At 67.3% G+C, this 17,874-nt stretch overlaps 3 protein-coding genes across 7 annotated transcripts in view; all 3 read left to right on the forward strand.

Annotated features, from left to right (window-relative positions):
* The first annotated feature begins 317 nt into the window (after positions 1 to 317).
* On the forward strand, positions 318 to 9,365 carry SEMA4A (semaphorin 4A). 3 transcript variants are annotated; one of them, XM_086768606.1, is made up of 16 exons: positions 1,100 to 1,127; positions 2,136 to 2,210; positions 3,579 to 3,720; positions 4,771 to 4,931; positions 5,054 to 5,116; positions 5,217 to 5,315; positions 5,638 to 5,746; positions 5,839 to 5,955; positions 6,073 to 6,203; positions 6,302 to 6,471; positions 6,554 to 6,704; positions 6,813 to 7,002; positions 7,098 to 7,213; positions 7,293 to 7,456; positions 7,913 to 8,025; positions 8,116 to 9,365. In XM_086768606.1, the coding sequence occupies exons 3-16, from the start codon at positions 3,627 to 3,629 to the stop codon at positions 8,745 to 8,747; spliced, it is 2,310 nt and encodes a 769-aa protein (XP_086624732.1). In that variant the 5' UTR covers positions 1,100 to 1,127; positions 2,136 to 2,210; positions 3,579 to 3,626; the 3' UTR covers positions 8,748 to 9,365. The 3 variants fall into 3 exon arrangements, with proteins under 3 accessions (XP_086624735.1, XP_086624734.1, XP_086624732.1); XM_086768609.1 differs by lacking the exons at positions 1,100 to 1,127; positions 2,136 to 2,210 and adding an exon at positions 318 to 564; XM_086768608.1 differs by lacking the exons at positions 1,100 to 1,127; positions 2,136 to 2,210 and adding an exon at positions 469 to 568.
* Positions 4,226 to 17,874, forward strand: part of MRPS21 (mitochondrial ribosomal protein S21) — a 100,808-nt gene continuing 87,159 nt past the window's right edge. The window contains exon 1 of the mRNA XM_086768613.1: positions 4,226 to 4,235. The gene's annotated coding sequence lies outside the window, so the exon portion shown is untranslated. The remainder of the gene's footprint in view (positions 4,236 to 17,874) is intronic.
* Positions 9,928 to 17,696, forward strand: SLC25A44 (solute carrier family 25 member 44). 3 transcript variants are annotated; one of them, XM_086768433.1, is made up of 5 exons: positions 9,928 to 10,108; positions 13,075 to 13,185; positions 13,480 to 14,205; positions 15,843 to 15,970; positions 16,532 to 17,696. In XM_086768433.1, the coding sequence occupies exons 3-5, from the start codon at positions 13,584 to 13,586 to the stop codon at positions 16,721 to 16,723; spliced, it is 942 nt and encodes a 313-aa protein (XP_086624559.1). In that variant the 5' UTR covers positions 9,928 to 10,108; positions 13,075 to 13,185; positions 13,480 to 13,583; the 3' UTR covers positions 16,724 to 17,696. The 3 variants fall into 3 exon arrangements, with proteins under 3 accessions (XP_086624559.1, XP_086624561.1, XP_086624560.1); XM_086768435.1 differs by lacking the exon at positions 9,928 to 10,108 and adding an exon at positions 10,783 to 11,158; XM_086768434.1 differs by lacking the exon at positions 9,928 to 10,108 and adding an exon at positions 11,817 to 12,506.

A 17,874-nucleotide genomic window follows, 5' to 3' on the forward strand; every position in this document is an offset into this window, starting at 1 on the left:
AGTGGGGTGCAGCCGGGGGGGGGGCACTCGGGTCCAGTCTCCAGCCATGGGCAGGGTGGGTACCCCAGCGTGGGGTGGAAAGGGACCCCCCCGGATGGGCCCATTCACAGCTTGCTGCTTTTGGGGGGGGTGTCGATACCGGCACCCCAACTCGTGCAAAGCAGCAGCGCTGGCGCCCGTGCACAGCCGTGCGATGGCGGGCTGGGGGGGCTGGGGACAAAGCGACTCGCCTGAGGTCGTGCGGGGAGGGAGGAAGCGGCGACGGCGAGGGATCCTGTTTTGGGGCCCAGGGCACCCCGCTCCCACACGAGCGGGAAGGGGAAGGAGGGCAGGCGCTGGAGAAGTGGGATCTGCTGGCTCCAGCTGGGCCGCGCTTCCCCCCACGGGGAGTTTCGAGAAGTCCCGTCGACTAAACTGGGTGCTGTGGGTGCTGTGGCAGCGCGGGGGTACACGCGGCTCGCTCGGGACAGGGTCCTGGCAGCTGCTGAAGGTCCCGAACCCCCTCCCGGGACTCCCCCAAAGCCTGGCAGCGCGGGCAGGCAGAGCCGGGACGGCTCCTCCGGGGTGGGTGAGCAGCGACGGGGGGGTGGGCAGGGAGGTGGGGGGTGCAGGGATGCGGATATGGGGGTGCAGGGATGGAGATGCAGGGATGCTCTGTGTATATGGGGGTGCAGGGATGCAGCACAGCTACAGGGGTGCAGGGATGGGGGTGCAGGGACACGGTGCAAATGGCGGGGGGGGCAGAGATGGGGTGAAGGGACACCTGTAGTTACGGGGGCACAGGAACGCGTCAAGAGAGGCGTGGGTGGGATTCGTGTGGTGCTGGCTGTGCCTGTGCGTCTGGCAACATCCGCGGGGGCGTGGGGGGGGGTGTGTGCACGGTCACGCGTGTGTGCACGGTCACGCGTGTGTGCAGGCGGGCGCCCATCCGTGCCCACGCAGGGGTGCGCGGCCGCCCGTCCATCTGGCGCGCGTGTCCGTGTGTCGGCCTGGGGGCTGCGGGGGGGTGAGGCCAGCCAGAGCCGGCCGCCGTGCAGCCGCAGCCATGGCGGCCGGAGCCGGCGGCCCCGCAGGGATGCTGCTCCCGCCAGGCCTTCTGGGCCGCCCGGGCGCGGGTGCTGCCGCAGGTCGGTACCACCGCACCGGGACGGGACCACCGCAGCGGGCTGGGGCAGGGGGGGGGGGCCTCTTCGGGGAGCGGAGGCTGCGGACTGTCGCCATAGCGGGGGACGGGCTTTGGGGACCCCCCGCGCAGCTCCGGCGCTGCCAGGCGGGGACAAAGGGGCTGGGGTCCCGAGCCCAGGGACAGCTGCCCTGCACCCCCCCGCCCGCCATCCTTGCCGTCGCACTCCCTCCCAGAGCCCCCTTGCTTCCCCCGGAGCCCCTCTGCGCCCCTCCCTCCACCTCCCCGATTCCCTCCCGTGCACCTCCCACCTCCTCCCCGCGCTGCCCCGCGTCTGTCCCCATCCTGCTCTCTGCACCCCCCATCTCTTGGATCCCCCACCCTCCCCCCCCCATCTCTTGGATCCCCCACCCTTCCCCCCCCAGCCCCAGGTTCCCCTCCTGCATCCTCCCACACCCTCACCGCATCCCCCCCCCGCCTCCTCCCCTGCTTTCCATCTCCCCCACATCCCCACCCGCTCCGGGTCTGGGGAGGGGTTCAAAGGATCCCCCCCCCCCATTTTGAGCGGGGTTTCCCAAGCCCCTGACGTCTGCAGGGGTGTTGGGAGCATCCCCGCGCTCCCCGTGCCACGGGGATGGGGGGGACACACACGTGGGTGGGGGTCAGGCGGCAGAGAAGGACCACGCTGCTCGGGAAACCGAGGCACGGGGAGACGTCAGGGTGCCGACGCGGCCCAGCGCCGCGGCGTCGCACCTTGCCGAGCGCGCGGGCTTTCCCCGACGCCACCGCGATCCCCCCCCCGAGCCTTCAGCCTCACCGAGGAGCCCCTGGTCCCTTTCCCATCCCTCCTCCCCCTCCGCCGGCCTCGGTGGCTCCGGCCCAGGGCAGAACAATGCGGCCGGTCCAAGCCTCCGAGCAGCCCCGATTCTCAGCCAGCCCTTGGCCAAGTGGGAAATCCGGGGCAGAGTAACCTACTTTCTGCGCTGACAAGGAGCTTTCTGTCCCGGCCAAGCAAGGTGGCGGCGAGCGCGTTGCCCTCCCGGGGTCCGGGGTCCCGGACGGTGGACGGTGGCAGCGGGGGAGGCAGGTAAGGGGCCCCGGCGCGGCACGATGCTCCCCAGCCGCGGCTGCAGCGGGATATCGGGGTGCCTCCGGCGTGGCCGTGCTGTTGGGGGGGACCCCGGCGCTTCGGCTGCGGGGGTTGCTCACGTGGGGCGGAGGACGGAGCCTGCAGGGAGTTTGGCTGCCGGGACGGCTCTGGGCGGTTTGTGGGGCAACGCTCGGCCCCACGGCGCTGTTTGTGGGGGCGACGCTCGGCCCCACGGAGCTGTTTGGGGGGGCGACGCTTGGCCCCACGGAGCTGTTTGGGGGGTGACGCTCAGCCCCACGGAGCTGTTTGTGGGGGCGACACTCAGCCCCACAGAGCTGTTTGTGGGGCGATGCTTGGCCCCCACAGAGCTGTTTGTGGGGGTGACGCTCAGCCCCACGGAGCTGTTTGTGGGGCGACGCTCGGCCCCACGGAGCGGTTTGTGGGCGCGATGCTCAGACCCGCCGCCGACGTTGCTGTGCTCTCACCCCAAAGATGTCCCCAAAGCCAGGAAGGGAAGCCAGGCACCCCCTTTTCCCCCCCGTGCCACCCCGCTCGGAGGAGCAGAGCACCCCGGCTCCCATCCCGGCTCCCTCCGCCAGGCTCCGCTGGGGACGCGGCGCAGGCGAGGCGGGCGCGGGCGCCCAAAGCCCCAACCTGCCGGGGCTCGTCCTCTTCCAGCAGGACTTTCTGGTTCCCGCAGTTCCCCGGCGGGGCCGCGCTGGGCTGGGCCGGGCCGCAGCGAGCGCTGCCACGGGCCGGGCCGGGAGCACGACGGCGTGCCTGCGCCTCGGCCGGGCGCGGGGCATGGGCTCGCGAGGGTCGTCTGGCCGCAGACCCCTGCGGCCGGGCGCCCGCGGGGTGCCGATGCTCCGGGGGTGGAGGTGAGCCAGCTCCGTCCTCGCCCGCCGGAGAGGTAACGCCGCTTGCCGGGGACACGGTGGCCGCTCGCGAGGGGTCCCGGGACCACGCGGTTCCCGAGCCGTTGCGCTTTCCCCGTTGCTTCCGGCAAGAGCTGCGAAAAGAGCGCGAGAGGGAGGGTGTCCCATCCCACCCCCGAGTTTTGTGGACCCTCCGGCCACTGAGGGAGCCGCACGGAGGAATCCCTGATGGGGACGGGCACCGTGGGGGTCTGCGGGGGCAAAGGCAGGAGCATTTGGCCACCCCGTCCCCCCCGCCCCGACGGACACCTCCGCCTGCGCCGGGGCGGCAGCGGGAAGCTCGCGCTCGTATTCGGGTGCCACGCGGGGTTCGAGGCGCCGGGGCCCCACAGCCCCCCCGCGCTGGGTGCCGGCTTCCCCTCTCTCGTTTCCGCTCGGTGGCGCGCAGCGCTGGCAGCGCTCGCCCTGACGCTCGCCCTTCCCGCAGGGACGGCGCCGGGACCCTCGAGGGGTGCACCCCCCGCCGCCCCCCGCCATGCCCGCAGCCGCCCTCCGCCTGCTCTGCGGTGTGGTGATGCCGGCCGCCATGCTCTGCGCCGAGCCCCTGCCCCGCGTCGCCTTCCCCAGCGGTGAGTGCGGCGCCGAGAGAGCAAAACGGGCTGCGCAGGGGACGGGGATGAGCCGGGCCGGGGCGGGGGACGCGACATTTTGGGGGAGCATCCATCCCCAGGGTGGAGCATCCAGCATCGGGGCCCACGGGCTGCTCTCCATCGCAGCCTCCCCGCCTCGTTACCCCTCTCGTTACCCCGCGCGGGGCTGGGGCCGGGGGCCGGTGGCGGCAGGGCGACGTGAAGGGCTGCGGGGCCGCAGCAGGGGCGGGCGTGAGGAGGCCGGTTGACACCCAAACGCCTTTGGGAGCGGGAGCTGGGTGCCCCCTGGGGTGCCGGCTCTGGCAGAGCGATTTGGGCACCCTGGGGTCGGCTCGGGCCGCCCTGGATGGAGGACAAAGCCGCCTCCTCGGCGGGACGGGGCGCCGCGTCCTGCCCGGGCGTCCGGCCGGGCCGCAGGTGGCAAAGGAAGGGTTCGACGGGGCTGTGGGACGGCGGCGTTCGCCAGGCCCCCACGCCCCCCACGCCCCCCCCCTGCCCGCGCCGCCACTTCCCCTTCCCCGCGCAGCCGTTCGCAGAAATTGCAAAATCTCCCTTTTCCTCCTCCCCGCTTCCGTGGCTGGCGGAGGGGGCAAACACGGAGCCTGCCGCCTCCAGCCGCGCTCGAGGGCGCCGCGGGGGCTGGTAACCCCCCCAGGCTGGCACCTCGGGGCTGTGCATCCCCCAAAACGCAGCGTCGCCCCGCGGCCCCAAAGCACGACGGGCAGAGCTCGCAGCCCAAAATGCGCCCCGGTTCTGAACAGGGCAGCGAGGCGGCGGCGGCGGAGGGCGAGGGGTGCGCGGGCTGTGCGGTTCGGGGAGGCCCAGCAGGACCCGGAGGGGACGGGGCAGGAGGGGGGGATCGGAGGGGGAAGCGGGGGCGGCGGTGGGGGAAGCACGCACCCCATTTCCTACGTGAGAGGTGACGCGAGCCACAATGGCAGCCGCCGCCGCGTCCGCCCGGGGTTGATGGTGCTGGTGGGACGTGCGTGCGTCCCGCAGCCCCCGTCACCCCCCCTTTGCTCCTGCCAGGGGACCCCCGCCGGACCCTGACCCATTTCAGGCAGGACAACGTCTCCCACTACGACATCTTCCTCCTGCACGAGAGCGAGGAGGAGCTGTACGTGGGGGCGCGCGACTGGGTGCTGGCCCTCGCCGTCGGCACCCCGGGCACAATCCGTGCCAAGGCCTCGGTGAGCAGCAGCCGCTTTTGGGGAGGCGGGGGCGCCTCCCCCCCGTGCCTCGGTTTCCCCGCTCGGGCTGGGCGGCTGCGGCCTGGCTCGGCGGCTGCGGACCCTCGCCCTTCCCTCCGCAGATAACGTGGGGACCCACGGCTGAGAAAATCTCCGAGTGTGCTTTCAAGAAGAAGAGCCAGGAGGTGAGACAGCAGCCTGGGGGGGCTGGGGGTGGAGGTGGGGGGGGGTCCCACAGCTCCGCGGGGACGCTCAGCCCCCGCCTCCGCTCCTTCCCCGCCACAGACCGAGTGCTTCAACTTCATCCGTGTCCTGGTGCCCCTGAACCAGACCCACCTCTACGCCTGCGGCACCTACGCCTTCAGCCCGGCGTGCACCTACATCGTGAGTGTCCCCCCAAGGGCGGGTCAAGGGGGGCTGTCCGGGTGGGTGGTCTCCCTCTCTCCCCCGCCACCGAGCTGCATCCTTGGGTGTCTTTCAAACCGCGGCTGCCAGCGCCTTTTCACCCGCCGGGTCGGACGCAGGGGGTAAACCCCCGCTTCGGAGCCTCGGTGACCCCGGGGGGGGGGCTCACCCTGCCTCAGTTTCCCCACTTGCTGAGCACCGCGGCTTCCCCCCCGCCGGCCGGGGGGAGCCCACTGCCGTTCCCTGCGGATTTGGGGGCGGTTTTAGCTCCGCCGGCTGAGTTTTCTCCCCTGTCCCACAGCACCTGGAGAACTTCACGCTGGTGTCCAGCGGCAGAGGACAGCCCTTCCTGGACGGGAAGGGCCAGTGCCCCTTCGACCCCCAGCACACCTACACGGCTCTGCTGGTGGGTGAGTACGGGGCCCCCCGGTGGGGGGTGGGGGGGTGACGGCGAGGGGTGGGGGTCCCTGCCGCCGCTCACCCCCACCCCGTCCCTGAGCAGACGGCGAGCTCTACGCCGGCACCATGAACAACTTCCAGGGCAACGAGCCCATCATCTCCCGCTCGCTGGGCAGCCGGACGCTGCTCAAGACGGACGCCTTCCTGCGCTGGCTTTCGGGTGAGCGGGGAGACAGGAGGACCCCCCTCCCAGTTCCCCCCCCATCCTCCCCGTGCTGGGGGTGCCCGCAGCAGCCCCCTCTCTCGCTCCAGCTCCTCACCCGCCTGTGCCCCCCAGCCGATGCCGCCTTCGTGGCCTCCTTCAGCATCCCTGGAGACGACAAGGTCTACTTCTTCTTCGAGGAGACGGCCGACGAGTTCGATTTCTTCGAGCGGCTCCTGGTGCCGCGGGTGGCCCGCGTCTGCAAGGTGGGCGCGCGGACGATGACGGGGGAACGATGACGGGGCACGACAGGGGTACCCGGCTCCGGTCGCCCCGGGGCTGAGCGTCCCCCCGGCTCCCGCAGAGCGACGTCGGAGGGGACAAGGTGCTGCAGAAGAAGTGGACGACGTTCCTGAAGGCGCAGCTGGTGTGCTCGCAACCCGGCCACTTCCCCTTCAACGTCATCCATCACGCCTTCGCCCTGCCCCGTCGCGACGGCCGCGCCGACTTCTACGCCGTCTTCACCTCGCAGTGGTGAGGTCCCGGCACTCCCGAGGGTGCTGCGGCTGCGCGGGGACCCGCGTCCCGCCCGTGCCCACCTGGCTGTTCCCCGCAGGCAGGCGGGCCGGGCGGGCAGCGCCGCCGTCTGCGCCTACAGCCACGAGGCTCTGGAAGACGTCTTTGAGGGAAAATACAAGGAGCTGAACAAGGAGAGCTCTCGCTGGACGGTCTACGGCGGCCCCGACATGAGCCCCCGGCCGGGCAGCGTGAGTGCTGCGCGCCCCCGGGGTCAAGGCCCTCCAGAGGGGACGGTGCCGTCCCCCTCGCCATGCCCCAGCTTCCCCGCGCCAGCGCCGACTCCTCTCTCCCCGCAGTGCCTCACGGCTCCCTCCTCGGACAAGGCCCTCACCTTCATGAAGGACCATTTCCTCATGGACGGGAAGGTGCTGCCCACCCAGGGACGGCCGCTGCTGGTGAAGACGGACGTCACGTACACGCGCATCGCGGTGGACGAGACTCGCGGCGTCTCGGGGGCCACCTACCGCGTCATGTTCCTGGCCACGGGTGGGTACACGCAGGGCGCCCGCTGCACCTCTCCTGCCCTTCCCTTGGCCCCCCCCGCCCCGAAACGCCAGCGATGTCCCCTGTGCCCCCCGCAGCCGAGGGTTTCCTGCACAAAGCGGTGGAGCTGCCCGAGGGGCCCCACATCGTGGAGAGCATCCAGCTCTTCGGGACGCCGGAGCCGGTGAAGAACCTGCTGCTGGCCCCGGGCACGGTGAGGGACGGGACGGCCCCCGAACCCGGCGCGGGTGGGCGCGGGGGGGAGGCTCAGCCCCGCGGCTCTCGGTCCCCAGGGTGTTCTCTACGTGGGCTACTCCGGGGGCGTCCTCCAGGTCCCGCTGGCCAACTGCAGCCTGCACCGGAGCTGCACCGAGTGCGTGCTGGCGCGGGACCCCTACTGCGCCTGGCACAGCGCGGGGGGCTCCTGCCAGCGCACCCCCGCCGCCGCCGCGGACACGTGAGCCGGGGCGGGCAGCGGGACCGGGCGGGGGGCAGCGGGACCGGGGGGGGGGGCGTGGAGGGGAGCGGGACCGGGGGGGGGGGCGTGGAGGGGAGGCGGGACTGGGGGGGGGTGCGGGGGGGAGCGGGACCGGGCTAGGGGGCGCGGGGGGGAGCGGGACCGGGATGCGGGGGGGGCGCGGAGGGGAGCGGGACCCGGGTGGGACGGGGAGGGAAGGGGAGCGGGACCGGGGGGTGGGGGGCGCGGAGGGGAGGGGCACCGGGGTGGGGTGGGGGGCGCGGGGGGGAGCGGGACCCGGGTGGGACGGGGCGGGGAAGGGGAGCGGGACCGGGGGGTGGGGGGCGCGGAGGGGAGGGGCACCGGGGTGGGGTGGGGGGCGCGGGGGGGAGCGGGACCCGGGTGGGCCGGGGGGCGGAAGGCAGCGGGGGGCTGACGCCGCTCTCCCCGCCGCAGGAGCGGGTGGGCGCAGGACGTGGAGACCGGGAGCCCCGGCGCCGCGTGCCACCGCGGGAGGAGCTCGGCCGCGCCCCGAGCCTGGGGGGCACCGGAGGACCCCGCCGCAGAGAGTTGAGTACGGGGGGGGGGCGGGTGGCGGGGGGCCACGCGGGGGCGGGGGGGGGACACACCCCGCCTCACCCCGCTCTCGCCCCCCGCAGGGCTCAGCCCCCCGCTCAACGCCGTGGTGCGGCTGCCGTGCCCGCGCCGCTCGGCCCTGGCCAACTACAGCTGGCAGCAGCCGGGGGGCCGGGGGGCGCGGGGGGACGCGGCGCTGCTCCCCGACCACACGCTGGTGCTCGTCGCGCGGCGCGGGACCGGGGGCGCCTACAAGTGCCGGGCCACCGAGAACGGCTACACCTGGACCGTGGCTCACTACCAGCTCCGCGACCCCGACGGGGCGGCCCCCCAGCCGCACGGGGCGGCCGAGGAGGGGTCCGCCCGGGGCACCCCGCCGTCTTACTGGTCCCAGTTTGTCACCGTCACGGCGCTGCTGGCCGTGACGCTGGCCGCCGCCGCCTGCCTGGCGCTGCTGGCCCACCGCCACCGGCTGCGAGCCCGGAGCAAGGTGCGGGGGTGCAGCGCGCCCCGCAGCCCCCCGTCCCAGCGCCGCGAGAAGGTGCCGCTCAACGGGGGGAGCGGGGAGCCCCCCGCAGCCAGCGTCCCCGCCGAGGAGGAGGAGGAGGAGGAGGAGGAGGAGGAGGAGGAGGAAGGCTCCCGCGCTTGCTGCCTCCAGCTCGACGGGGACGTCGATAACAACAAGCTGCACGTCCCGGCGCGGGACGCGGCGTGACCGGGACACCGCGTCGGGGAGCGCGCGGGGCCGCGGCAGGGTGCGAAGGGGATTTGAATGTGAATTTTTTTTTTTTAATTTAATACGCGTGTTTTAACATGAGGTAACGTTTTGGGGTGGCGGCAAAGGGGGCATCGGCGTGGGATGGACCCCCGGGAGCCGTGAGGGGGGGGACAAGGATGTGGGGTGGGGGGAGAGCGGGGGGGCGAGGGGAGGGACGGGGCCGTGGGGCGAGGGCGCGGGGGGGGGGGCGGACGAGGCTGGCGGGTGCTGGCACTGGGATCCATCAAAGCCCCAAAATGGGGGAAGCTGACCCTGGATGGGCTCCGTGGGCCCACCCCGCGGGCACCCCCCCTGCGCCGCCAGAGCCCCCACCCCGCTCCCCACCGCCTGGGTGCTGGGGGTCCCGCGTCGCCCCGACCCCCCCCGGCAGCCGAGGCGGGGGACCCCCCCCTCTCCTCACCAGCTGCCCCCCGGGGCTGCCCCTGCTGCTCTTGGGGTGACGCTGAGCCTTCTTTTTGTTTCTTTTTTTAAGACAACCCAGCTGTAAATTTTCCTGCTCTTTGTACATTTGTGTTTTGGGTTTGTTTTTTTTTTTTAATTAAAAAGGAAAAGCTACTGCCTGGTGGTGCTGGGTTGGAGGAGCAGCCCCAGGAGGGCAGCGCCAGCCCCCCCCCCCCCCCGGCCTTTCGGGGTGTGTGGGGTGCGTGTGCAACGCGCGTGCGGGGGGGGGGGGGGCACGGAGGCACACACGTGCATGCACGTGCGGGGAACGTGCGTTCACGTGCAACGTGAGGACGTGCAGGGGTGCGACGCGCGCGTGCACACGCGTGTGCGTGTGGAACGTGTGTGCGTGTGCAAGGGGGGGGGAGGTGTGCAAGTTCTGCACGCGCAGCGAGGGGCTGGGAGGGGGGAGCATCCCCCGCTTTCTGCCCTCCCAGCAAGCCAGCACGTGGATTCTTCCCGGGAAACACAGGAGACACACCCAGGCGTTCGGGGCCGCTGGCCCTTTAAGAGCCGTAATTCGGTGCTCGCCCTTTGAGGTGAGGGCGCAGGCGCGGCCTCCCGCCTGGCGCATGCGCGCTGCGTTCCCCGCGGGCGGTTCGCCCTCTTTAGTGCGGCCGGAAGCGCGCGGCGGGCCCTTCCGGAGCGGCGTCAGCCCTTCCCCAAGATGGCGCCGGTGGCCGCGCTCTGATTGCTCGGGCGGCGCGCGGGGGCCCCCGACGCGCTGCCGCCGCCGCCGCCGCCGTCGTTCCACTTCCGGCCGGTGACCGGTGACGGGAGGGGGGCGGCCATGGGGCGGCGGGAGCGGCCGGCGGCGGGGCGAGGCGGGGCGGGGGCCTCCCGCCCGCCGGCCTGAGGTAAAGGGGGCGGGGGGCGGGCGGGGGGGGGCGCGGCCCGGTTCGGGCCCGGTGCTGAGGGCGGGGGGGGGGTCGGCTCGGGCCCGGTGCTGGCGGCGGAAGGTGCGGTTGGGGGGTTGCGGCGGGCGGAGCGGGGTGCGAGACCTGGCTGCGGGGGCCGGGCCCGGGGGAGGCAGCGCCGCGCGGGGGCGAGGAGCGGGGCGCGGCGGCCGCCCCGACCGGGGCCGCGGGGAAAGGCTTGGTGTGCCCGCGGCTGCGGAGCCGCCCGGTGACCTTGAGCGGGCCCCGCGCCAGCCTGCGCACGCGTTTGGCGCCCGCGGAGCGCACCGGATGGTTTGGGCCTGGCGTTGCCGGGCGGGGGGGCGAGGGGAGGGCCGCGGGGCGCCTCTGCCTCCCCGCTCACGGCTGCTGGCGCAGGAGCTGCCGATCTTCTGCGAGGCCGGGTCTGGATCCGCGCCCGCCTCGGGATAAACGTCGGGAGCGCCGCGGCAAAGGCTCTGGAAACGGGGCTGCCCGCTTAGAGCGAGCGCGGCGCAGAGCCTTCGGATTTGAGAGGCGGCTTGGTCTGGCGCTTGCCCCGTCTGAGAGGATCCCCACGGGCAACGGCGCAGAGCGGTTCCCGGGTCCGCGCTGAGGCATCGGTCTGCCGCACAGGAGGCGACCTTGGCCGGGGGTACGCAAAGCCCCGTCTTCATTTGCCGGGCACTCACGTTTAGATACAGCCGCAGCGAGAGCGGCTCGGGGGGCCGCGTGGAAGAGGAGGCGGAGGGTGAGGGGGCTCACGCCCGGCTGCGGGGCGCGTGGGGAAGGCTGAAGCTGTGTCCTGTTGCTCGTAGCGTGAACGGGCCGGTACGGGCTGCCTGGGAGTCCCCTGCTTTAGTTTCCAGGCAGAAATTCGAGAAACGCTTTTCTGTTCGCGGCGAGGAGTCACTGGCCGTACGGGCCCCGTGAAGGGCAGTTTTGGCACGGAAGCGGGTCAAGCGCTGAAGTACAGAACATCTCCGTGACCGGGGGGAAGCTGCTGTACTTGCATTTCGTTCTGGAGGGCAGGTCAGTTCTTTTGAGATTTAGCAATTGCTTGTGCCTCAGTCTCCCCCGAATTACTTGATAGCTCACCAAAGAGTTACCGGAACTGGATGCGACAGGCTCGCCGCTCTGAGCGAGGCCCTGCGTTTAATTTCTGGAAGAATAAACAAAAACTCCTGGCAGAGCAAGGCTTCGGCTGCGGCGGCCAAACCGAGGCGCCCCGGCGATGCCGCGGTGCCGTCCCCCCTCGCCTCCCCGCAGGAGGAGCCTCTGGCTGGGTTGCTTGCGGGCCCCGGCTTGCAGTGACGTTGACTCTCTAGTTTAGGAGCGCAGAGAAAGTGCAGCTATCCCCTCCAGGGGGCTGTGCCTAAAATTCTAAAACCTGAGTGCTGTAGCACACAAAACTAAGTAAAAATCAAGGATACTTTTAAAATTATGATTTTTTTTTTTTTTTTTTTCTCCTTATTGCAGCGGTGAGGATTTCTCTTGGCAGGCGCACCGTACCTCGCACGCTGTTACGCGCAGCTCAGGTTTTGGGTGGCAGAGGAATTTGGACTATGGACTAAACCCTCGGGCTTCACCGGGAGATTGCAGCGGCTAGACTTTATCTTATTCTTTTTTTAAAATAAAATAAAATATTAAGCCAGGGGGACTTCCGACAAGGACAGAACAATGTTTTCTGGGTGCTGCGTGCAGACAATTCCTGCGTAGGGAGCTTTGTGCCGCCTAATTGTGCCTGTGTTAGTGAGCTGTAATTGTAACGAGAGCAATACGGCTGTTGCGTAGACGAGCCGTGGCGTTTGTCGCGTGTTATCTGTCAAGTCGATCGGCTCTCGCAACCGAGTTTCTTTCGTGCTGGGTAAAGCAGGGTTTCCCCGCCCTCCCCGGGCATTTGTAACTTCGCTGCCCGTCAGCAGGCGCCGTGGCAGCCCGTGAGGCTGTTTGCTGACGCCGAGCAAATGTTTTGTGGGCGGACAGGCACGGAAATGGTTCATGGATAGCAGCCCCTCCCCGCAACGTCGCAGCCGGAACTTCTGCTCAGAGGTAAATCACTGCCAGGTGGTTTGCTCCCGCGTTTCTGACCAAGCGGCTCTCGCCTGCCGGAGCTCTCCTCGCGAGGCCTGCGACCCCGACGTTCGCGCCGTGGCCTTGCTGCGCTGCGCCGATCGTGTGAAATGGCCCCAGGTTGGCGTCCGGTGCTGACGGCGTCCCGTGCCGCGTTGGAGTTCCCGCTCTGCCCAGATTCAAAGTGACTCTGGTTTCGGATCTCCGCTTTTGGCACGGTTGTTCTGGTTTCTGGGTTTGCAAGTGAAGCCGCTTGGCGTTGCTCGGCTCTGCGACGGTTCGGCTTGCGCCCGCGCGCAGGCTTCAGGTACGCGTCTGCCAGAGCCCGCCGTACCGGCGGTGGCGCAGCGCGGGCGAGCCCTTTCTAGTAATTGGGCAGCCTGCGACGCCCGGAGGCTTTTCTTGATATGGAAAGAAGGTCCTCGTGGTCGGCGAAGGACGCGGGTTCACGTGCCCTCCTCTCTTTGCTCGGGCGCGCCCGGCCCCGCGAGGAGGCTGCCGGAGCCGGAGCTGGAAGGACGGCAGGCTGGCGAGCGCTGTCGTGCCGGAAGCTGTGGTGTGGTGTTGGAAGCCGGGATGAACTTTGCTCGCCTGAGCTGGGAAGCGCAGTTAGGCGCTGCTCAGCCGAGAGGTCCCTGGGCTGTGATTTGTTTTAACCCCTTCTTTTCAGGGGCGTGGTCGTCAGCGTGGAGACCCTGCCTGGCTGCTTGCACTTGCCTTCTTCTCCCGTTGCTGCTCCTCTTTTCACGACCTTCCCTTCCTCCTTCCCTGGCTCGCATCCCCCTGCAGCTCTGGGATGCCCAGAAAAGCGTGTCTGCCTTGTGCGGGGAGTCCGGGAGCGCACACGGAGGTTTGTCGCTTCCTTCTTTGTACAGAGCCTGGAACCGAGAAGTGACATCCCGACACCGGGGAGCGTCGCCAACCCGGAATGACTGGGGAGAGGCTGCTGCGGCTGACGATCCGTGCTCCCGCGCGTTCGCTAAAAGGTAGTGCGTGCTGTCGGAGCGGTTCCGCTCTTTGCAGGCCGCCAAGCGCTTTGCAGAGTCCGTCAGGCTCCGCTTTGCGGCAGAGCGGTCTGGACCGCAGCGAGAACTGCCGCCTGCGCAGGCTGCTGTCGGAGTTCGACCGGTCGCTGCGCTGGCATCGGAAGGTGCCGCCGTCCCGCACGCGGTGGGGCCCTGCTTCCGGAGGTTACGGTCCCGCTGCAGAGTGCTTTGCGCAGGGGCTGCTTTAGCTAACTCGGGTGCTCCGTCGCCTACCGAGAGCGTCTCTCGTTTCAGGTGCCGGCACTTCCAGTCTGGTCAGCCAGGACAGGAGGGCTGAGCCTGGATCTGCTCTGTAGATCCAGGGACGCGCCGCCTCTCCCACCGCCCTCCGAGGAGCCATGGAGGACAAACGCAACATCCCCATCATTGAGTGGGAGCACCTGGACAAGAGGAAGTTCTACGTCTTCGGGATCTGCATGACTATGATGATCCGGGTGAGCGTGTACCCCTTCACGCTCATCCGGACGCGGCTGCAGGTTCAGAAGGGCAAGAGCCTGTACAACGGGACTTTTGATGCTTTTGTGAAAATCCTGCGGACAGAAGGGGCGGCTGGGCTCTACCGCGGCTTTTTGGTCAACACTTTCACCCTGATCTCTGGCCAGTGCTACGTGACAACGTATGAGCTCACTCGGAAGTACGTGTCGCGGTACAACAACAACAACGCCGTGAAGTCTCTGGTGGCAGGCGGCTCAGCCTCTCTGGTGGCGCAGAGCATCACGGTGCCCATCGACGTGATCTCCCAGCATCTCATGATGCAGAGGAAGGGGGAAAGCATGGGCAGGTTTAAGGTGCAGAACCAAGATGGCAAGCGGATGCTGGTCTTTGGCCAAACCAAGGATATCATTGTGCAGATTTTCAAGGCCGATGGCTTCCGAGGCTTCTACAGGGGCTACGTGGCCTCGCTGCTCACCTACATCCCCAACAGTGCGGTCTGGTGGCCCTTCTACCACTTCTACGCCGGTAAGTGAGAGGAGACTTTGAACGTCTCCTGCGTCGGGAGGTCCGCAAGCCCCGCAGGTGGACTCTGAAACCGTGCAGCCAGCGGGATTTGATTTCTCTGCTTGATTTGGGGTGGGAGCGGAACCTGTCTCGCAACAAACGGCTGCGTGTAATTTAAATGACTTCTGTGGGTGCTGGGTGGAAGCTTAACGGAGCGGCGTAGTTTTGGAGGCAGAGTCAGAGAACGGGGGTCTGCGCGGCTCTAGGCAAGGGCGCCTCAATGCGTCTGCGTTCGCTTCCTCGTCCGCTGATCCCCGGTGGCGCTTTCTGTGCGGCGCTGAGGGAGGCTGTTGTCTGGCACTGGGCAGTCCTGCGGCCGCTCCGTGAGTGTAATTCGTCTTCCAGCGCACGCGGGCCCGGGGCTCTCGTGTATGCCAAAAAGACTTCTAGAGCCACGAATCTCATGGCAAAACCAAACAGCGGGCACAGACAAAAGCCGAATCTTGCGCGGTTTTGTGTCTTAAGATCACGCTTCGGATTGCGGAGCTGTAAAGCTGGCACCAAGCCCTGTGATATAAAACTGCACTTCACGGTTTCTTCTCTCTCCCTAGCCCAGCCCTGGCGGTCCTTAGGCTGCTCCCAAATACTGAAGCTATCGCCCAGCTAAGATTTGCTTTTTTCCCCTTTTTAATCCCTTAGATTTCTGTCACGCAGCTTTGGTTTTTAGACGAATACTTACCTGATAGCAATCTGCCTAGACGTGGTGGTAACGCGAGGCTTAGATGTCGCTGCACCCGGCTTAAGGTGTATCTTGGGAATCGCCCGCTTTGAAAAACACGGGTGTCTCGGGTGTCTGGCGTGCCTTTCGGAGCGGGTGCGTTCTGGTACCAGTGGGGAGCACTGGTTACACATCAGCGCTGCGTTTCAGTGGCAACAGCAGCTTGGGGTGTTGGTCCAGTCTCAAGTTTTTAGGAGCTTCCCGGGGCTGAAGGTACGCTGCTGGCAGAGATTTGGATCGGCGTTCTGGGTCACGAGCGGAGCCGCCTCCCTCCCTCTTGCCAGATAGTCACAACTGCCGCGTCATCCGGGAAACCGGGCCTTTTGCACGGCTTTAACCAGTGAAGGTGTGGGAGATTCCAGTCCCGTTTGCCAGGTGGTAGGGGCAGAAAGAGGAAATCCCTGGGATGCGCAGTACGTAGCGCTCCTCTCCTTAGAGATCCCCCTGCGGATACCGCGTGGATCTCTCTTGGACAGCGTGCTTGGCGGCAGCAACGGCTTTCTGGGTCTGTGCGGATCCCTGCCGGCACCTGCCAGCCTTGTCTGAAGGTTCCCCCCCGCCTCTTCGAGGGCAGTGAGTGTTTCCGTGCTCTGCTTTGCGGCCGTACAAGGTTTTCACTCTGCCCAGTTTGCCCAGCGGGTCTGAGAGCCTGCTCTGAGCTCGGCAGAGGCTGTACGAGGGGGCATTTGCGGGCTTGCTGTCTGCGCTTTGCTGACTCTCCGGCTGACGTGGAAGGCAGCACGCAGACGTGCTGTGGGAGGAGGTGACAGGGCGCACGTGAGGGCTCTGCCTGCTGCAGACCGGTCTCAATCAGCAGCTGAGTTCAGGAGCTGATACGCAGCCGCTCTTGTGAAACCTTCTCTCTGTCTCCTGTTCCCAGAACAGCTTTCTAGCTTGACGCCTAAAGACTGTCCCCATCTCCTCCTGCAAGCTATTTCGGGGCCGCTGGCGGCTGCAACGGCTTCCACGCTCACCAACCCCATGGACGTCATCAGGGCTCGCGTTCAGGTGAGGGCTCGGCCTGCTCGGCGCCTCTGTCCGCAGCAGCGGCGTGCCGCAGGGGCGGGGTTCGCGCTCCGCCCTTGGGTCTGTGTGGCTCCAGGTGAACGGCTCCCCTTCTCTCACGTCGTCGGTCGGTTTGTCCTACGTACCCAGCCGCTTAATTTGCGCTCTGCGTTAGTCGGAGCTGGCTCAGGTAGCAAGGCCGGTTTCACCTGCCTGGACGGCTCGAAGGAGCTTCCCCAGCAGACGTGGCGTCCTTCCGGAAAGGAGGAGTGCTCCTAGCAGTGTCGGTTTTGCTGAGACTTGAGCTGTTGTGTTGATCCAGCCCCTTCTGGGTGGGGGCAGGTGGGAGGAAGGCGGAGATGGGTCTCAGAATCCCACTTGCTGCTGCCTCCTTGGGACTTCTTGCTGCTTTTTTTTTTCCCCCCTCCCTCAGGGAGTTCTGGAGACTAGACGGAGGTTGGTGGACAGGCCGATCGGTAGTCTCTAGTCTTCTGTTGGAGCGGAACCCCCAGCAGCTCGGCGTTAAGTCTGGCAGCTCTGTGAACCTTTGTTCTGGCTTTGCAGGTGGAAGGCAAGAGCTCCATCATCCTCACCTTCAGACAGCTGATGGCGGAGGAAGGTCCCTGGGGCCTGACCAAAGGCCTCTCTGCCCGCATCATCTCGGCCACTCCTTCCACCATCGTCATCGTGGTGGGCTACGAAACCCTGAAGAAGCTGAGCCTCCGCCCGGAGCTGGTGGATTCGAGACACTGGTAGAGGCAGCCAGTGAGAGACAAACCTTCCTCCGAACCCTCTGAACGCGGACGTCGCGGTTGAAGGCTCGGGAGGAGAGGCAGCTGCCGTCTCCTGAGTCTCGAGCTGATTTCACGGTACGAGGCGGGAGCAGGAGCAGCTGCAACGCACCTCTGTGGATCTGACTGTGTGCGGCGCTCTGCTGCTGCCGCCTCAGGCCACCCAGGTGGGACTTCGGGCAGCGCCGTTGGCCCGTGACGGTTCGGTCCAGACCGGCGGGGTGTGCGAACGCATCCTGGCAAGTCCTTAATTCCTTTTTTTTTTTAAATTTAGAGACTTGCTGGCTGAGGCAAAAAGCCAGATTATTCTTTAAATTACTTCGATCTTTGCCAAACCTCGGCGGAGGGAGCCTGGCAGCTGCAGCAGAGCCCTCTGCGGGTCGGGCGCTGGTTGCAGTTGCGCTGTGGGGAGCTGGAGGAACAGAACAGACAAGTGCTTTCTCCAGGCACCCACGTTTGTTTCTAGATGTGAGACGCGACTAACCTGGAACCGCTGAAGACCTTACTTACTGCATCTGAAGAGATCTGTACATACCTTTTTTGTATGTTCGTGCAAAATGTTTCCTATCTCTCATCCTTCAAACAGCAAGCTGGCTGGCAGGCGAGCTAGGAGTCGAGTCGGCTCTGTGTAATTAGCTGGTGGCAATCCTGACACCTAACCTGTGTTTTTAAACTGTTGTTATTTATTTATTTTAATTTTTGTTGTTGTTTTAGAGAAGCTTATTCTGATTTCTGGGGGACTGAGTGATTGTTCTGTGGCCTTGTTCAACGTGGGTGTCGGTACTGCATGTTCAGAGCGGCTGCTGCCGCTCCCCGCCTTTAGGTAGCTGGAGCACAGGCAGGTGCGGGGTTTGGAAACGTCGGATTGCTGCGCGGCCAGCAGCCCGGCCGAGAACTGGATGTGATTTGAGCTGCAACCGGATGTGAGGTGGGGAAGGGAGGGGGAAAAAAAAAAAAAAAGAAGCTTGTACTGGCTTTTGATCCAGTTCAAACCTGATTGGCACGTTCATATTGAATAAGAAGTGATGGTTCACTAATACTTTGTGGGTTAAATCCTGCCTATCCTGTTTGGGAAGGGCGGGGACCGCTCCTGGCGCACGCTCGCTGGATCAAAAT

This window comes from Chlamydotis macqueenii, chromosome 28, assembly GCF_036417535.1.
Source record: "Chlamydotis macqueenii isolate bChlMac1 chromosome 28, bChlMac1.mat, whole genome shotgun sequence".
NCBI lineage: Eukaryota > Metazoa > Chordata > Aves > Otidiformes > Otididae > Chlamydotis > Chlamydotis macqueenii.

Excerpts from the sequence above, each read along its gene's own strand:
- SEMA4A (XM_086768609.1), top strand. The coding sequence starts at position 3,627 with ATGCCCGCAGCCGCCCTCCGCCTGCTCTGCGGTGTGGTGATGCCGGCC. Across the intron at positions 6,472-6,553 it reads GCCGTCTTCACCTCGCAGTG|GCAGGCGGGCCGGGCGGGCA; the intron begins GTGAGGTCCCGG and ends TGTTCCCCGCAG. Across the intron at positions 6,705-6,812 it reads TGAGCCCCCGGCCGGGCAGC|TGCCTCACGGCTCCCTCCTC; the intron begins GTGAGTGCTGCG and ends CTCTCCCCGCAG.
- SLC25A44 (XM_086768433.1), top strand. The coding sequence starts at position 13,584 with ATGGAGGACAAACGCAACATCCCCATCATTGAGTGGGAGCACCTGGAC. Across the intron at positions 14,206-15,842 it reads CTTCTACCACTTCTACGCCG|AACAGCTTTCTAGCTTGACG; the intron begins GTAAGTGAGAGG and ends TCCTGTTCCCAG. Across the intron at positions 15,971-16,531 it reads TCATCAGGGCTCGCGTTCAG|GTGGAAGGCAAGAGCTCCAT; the intron begins GTGAGGGCTCGG and ends CTGGCTTTGCAG.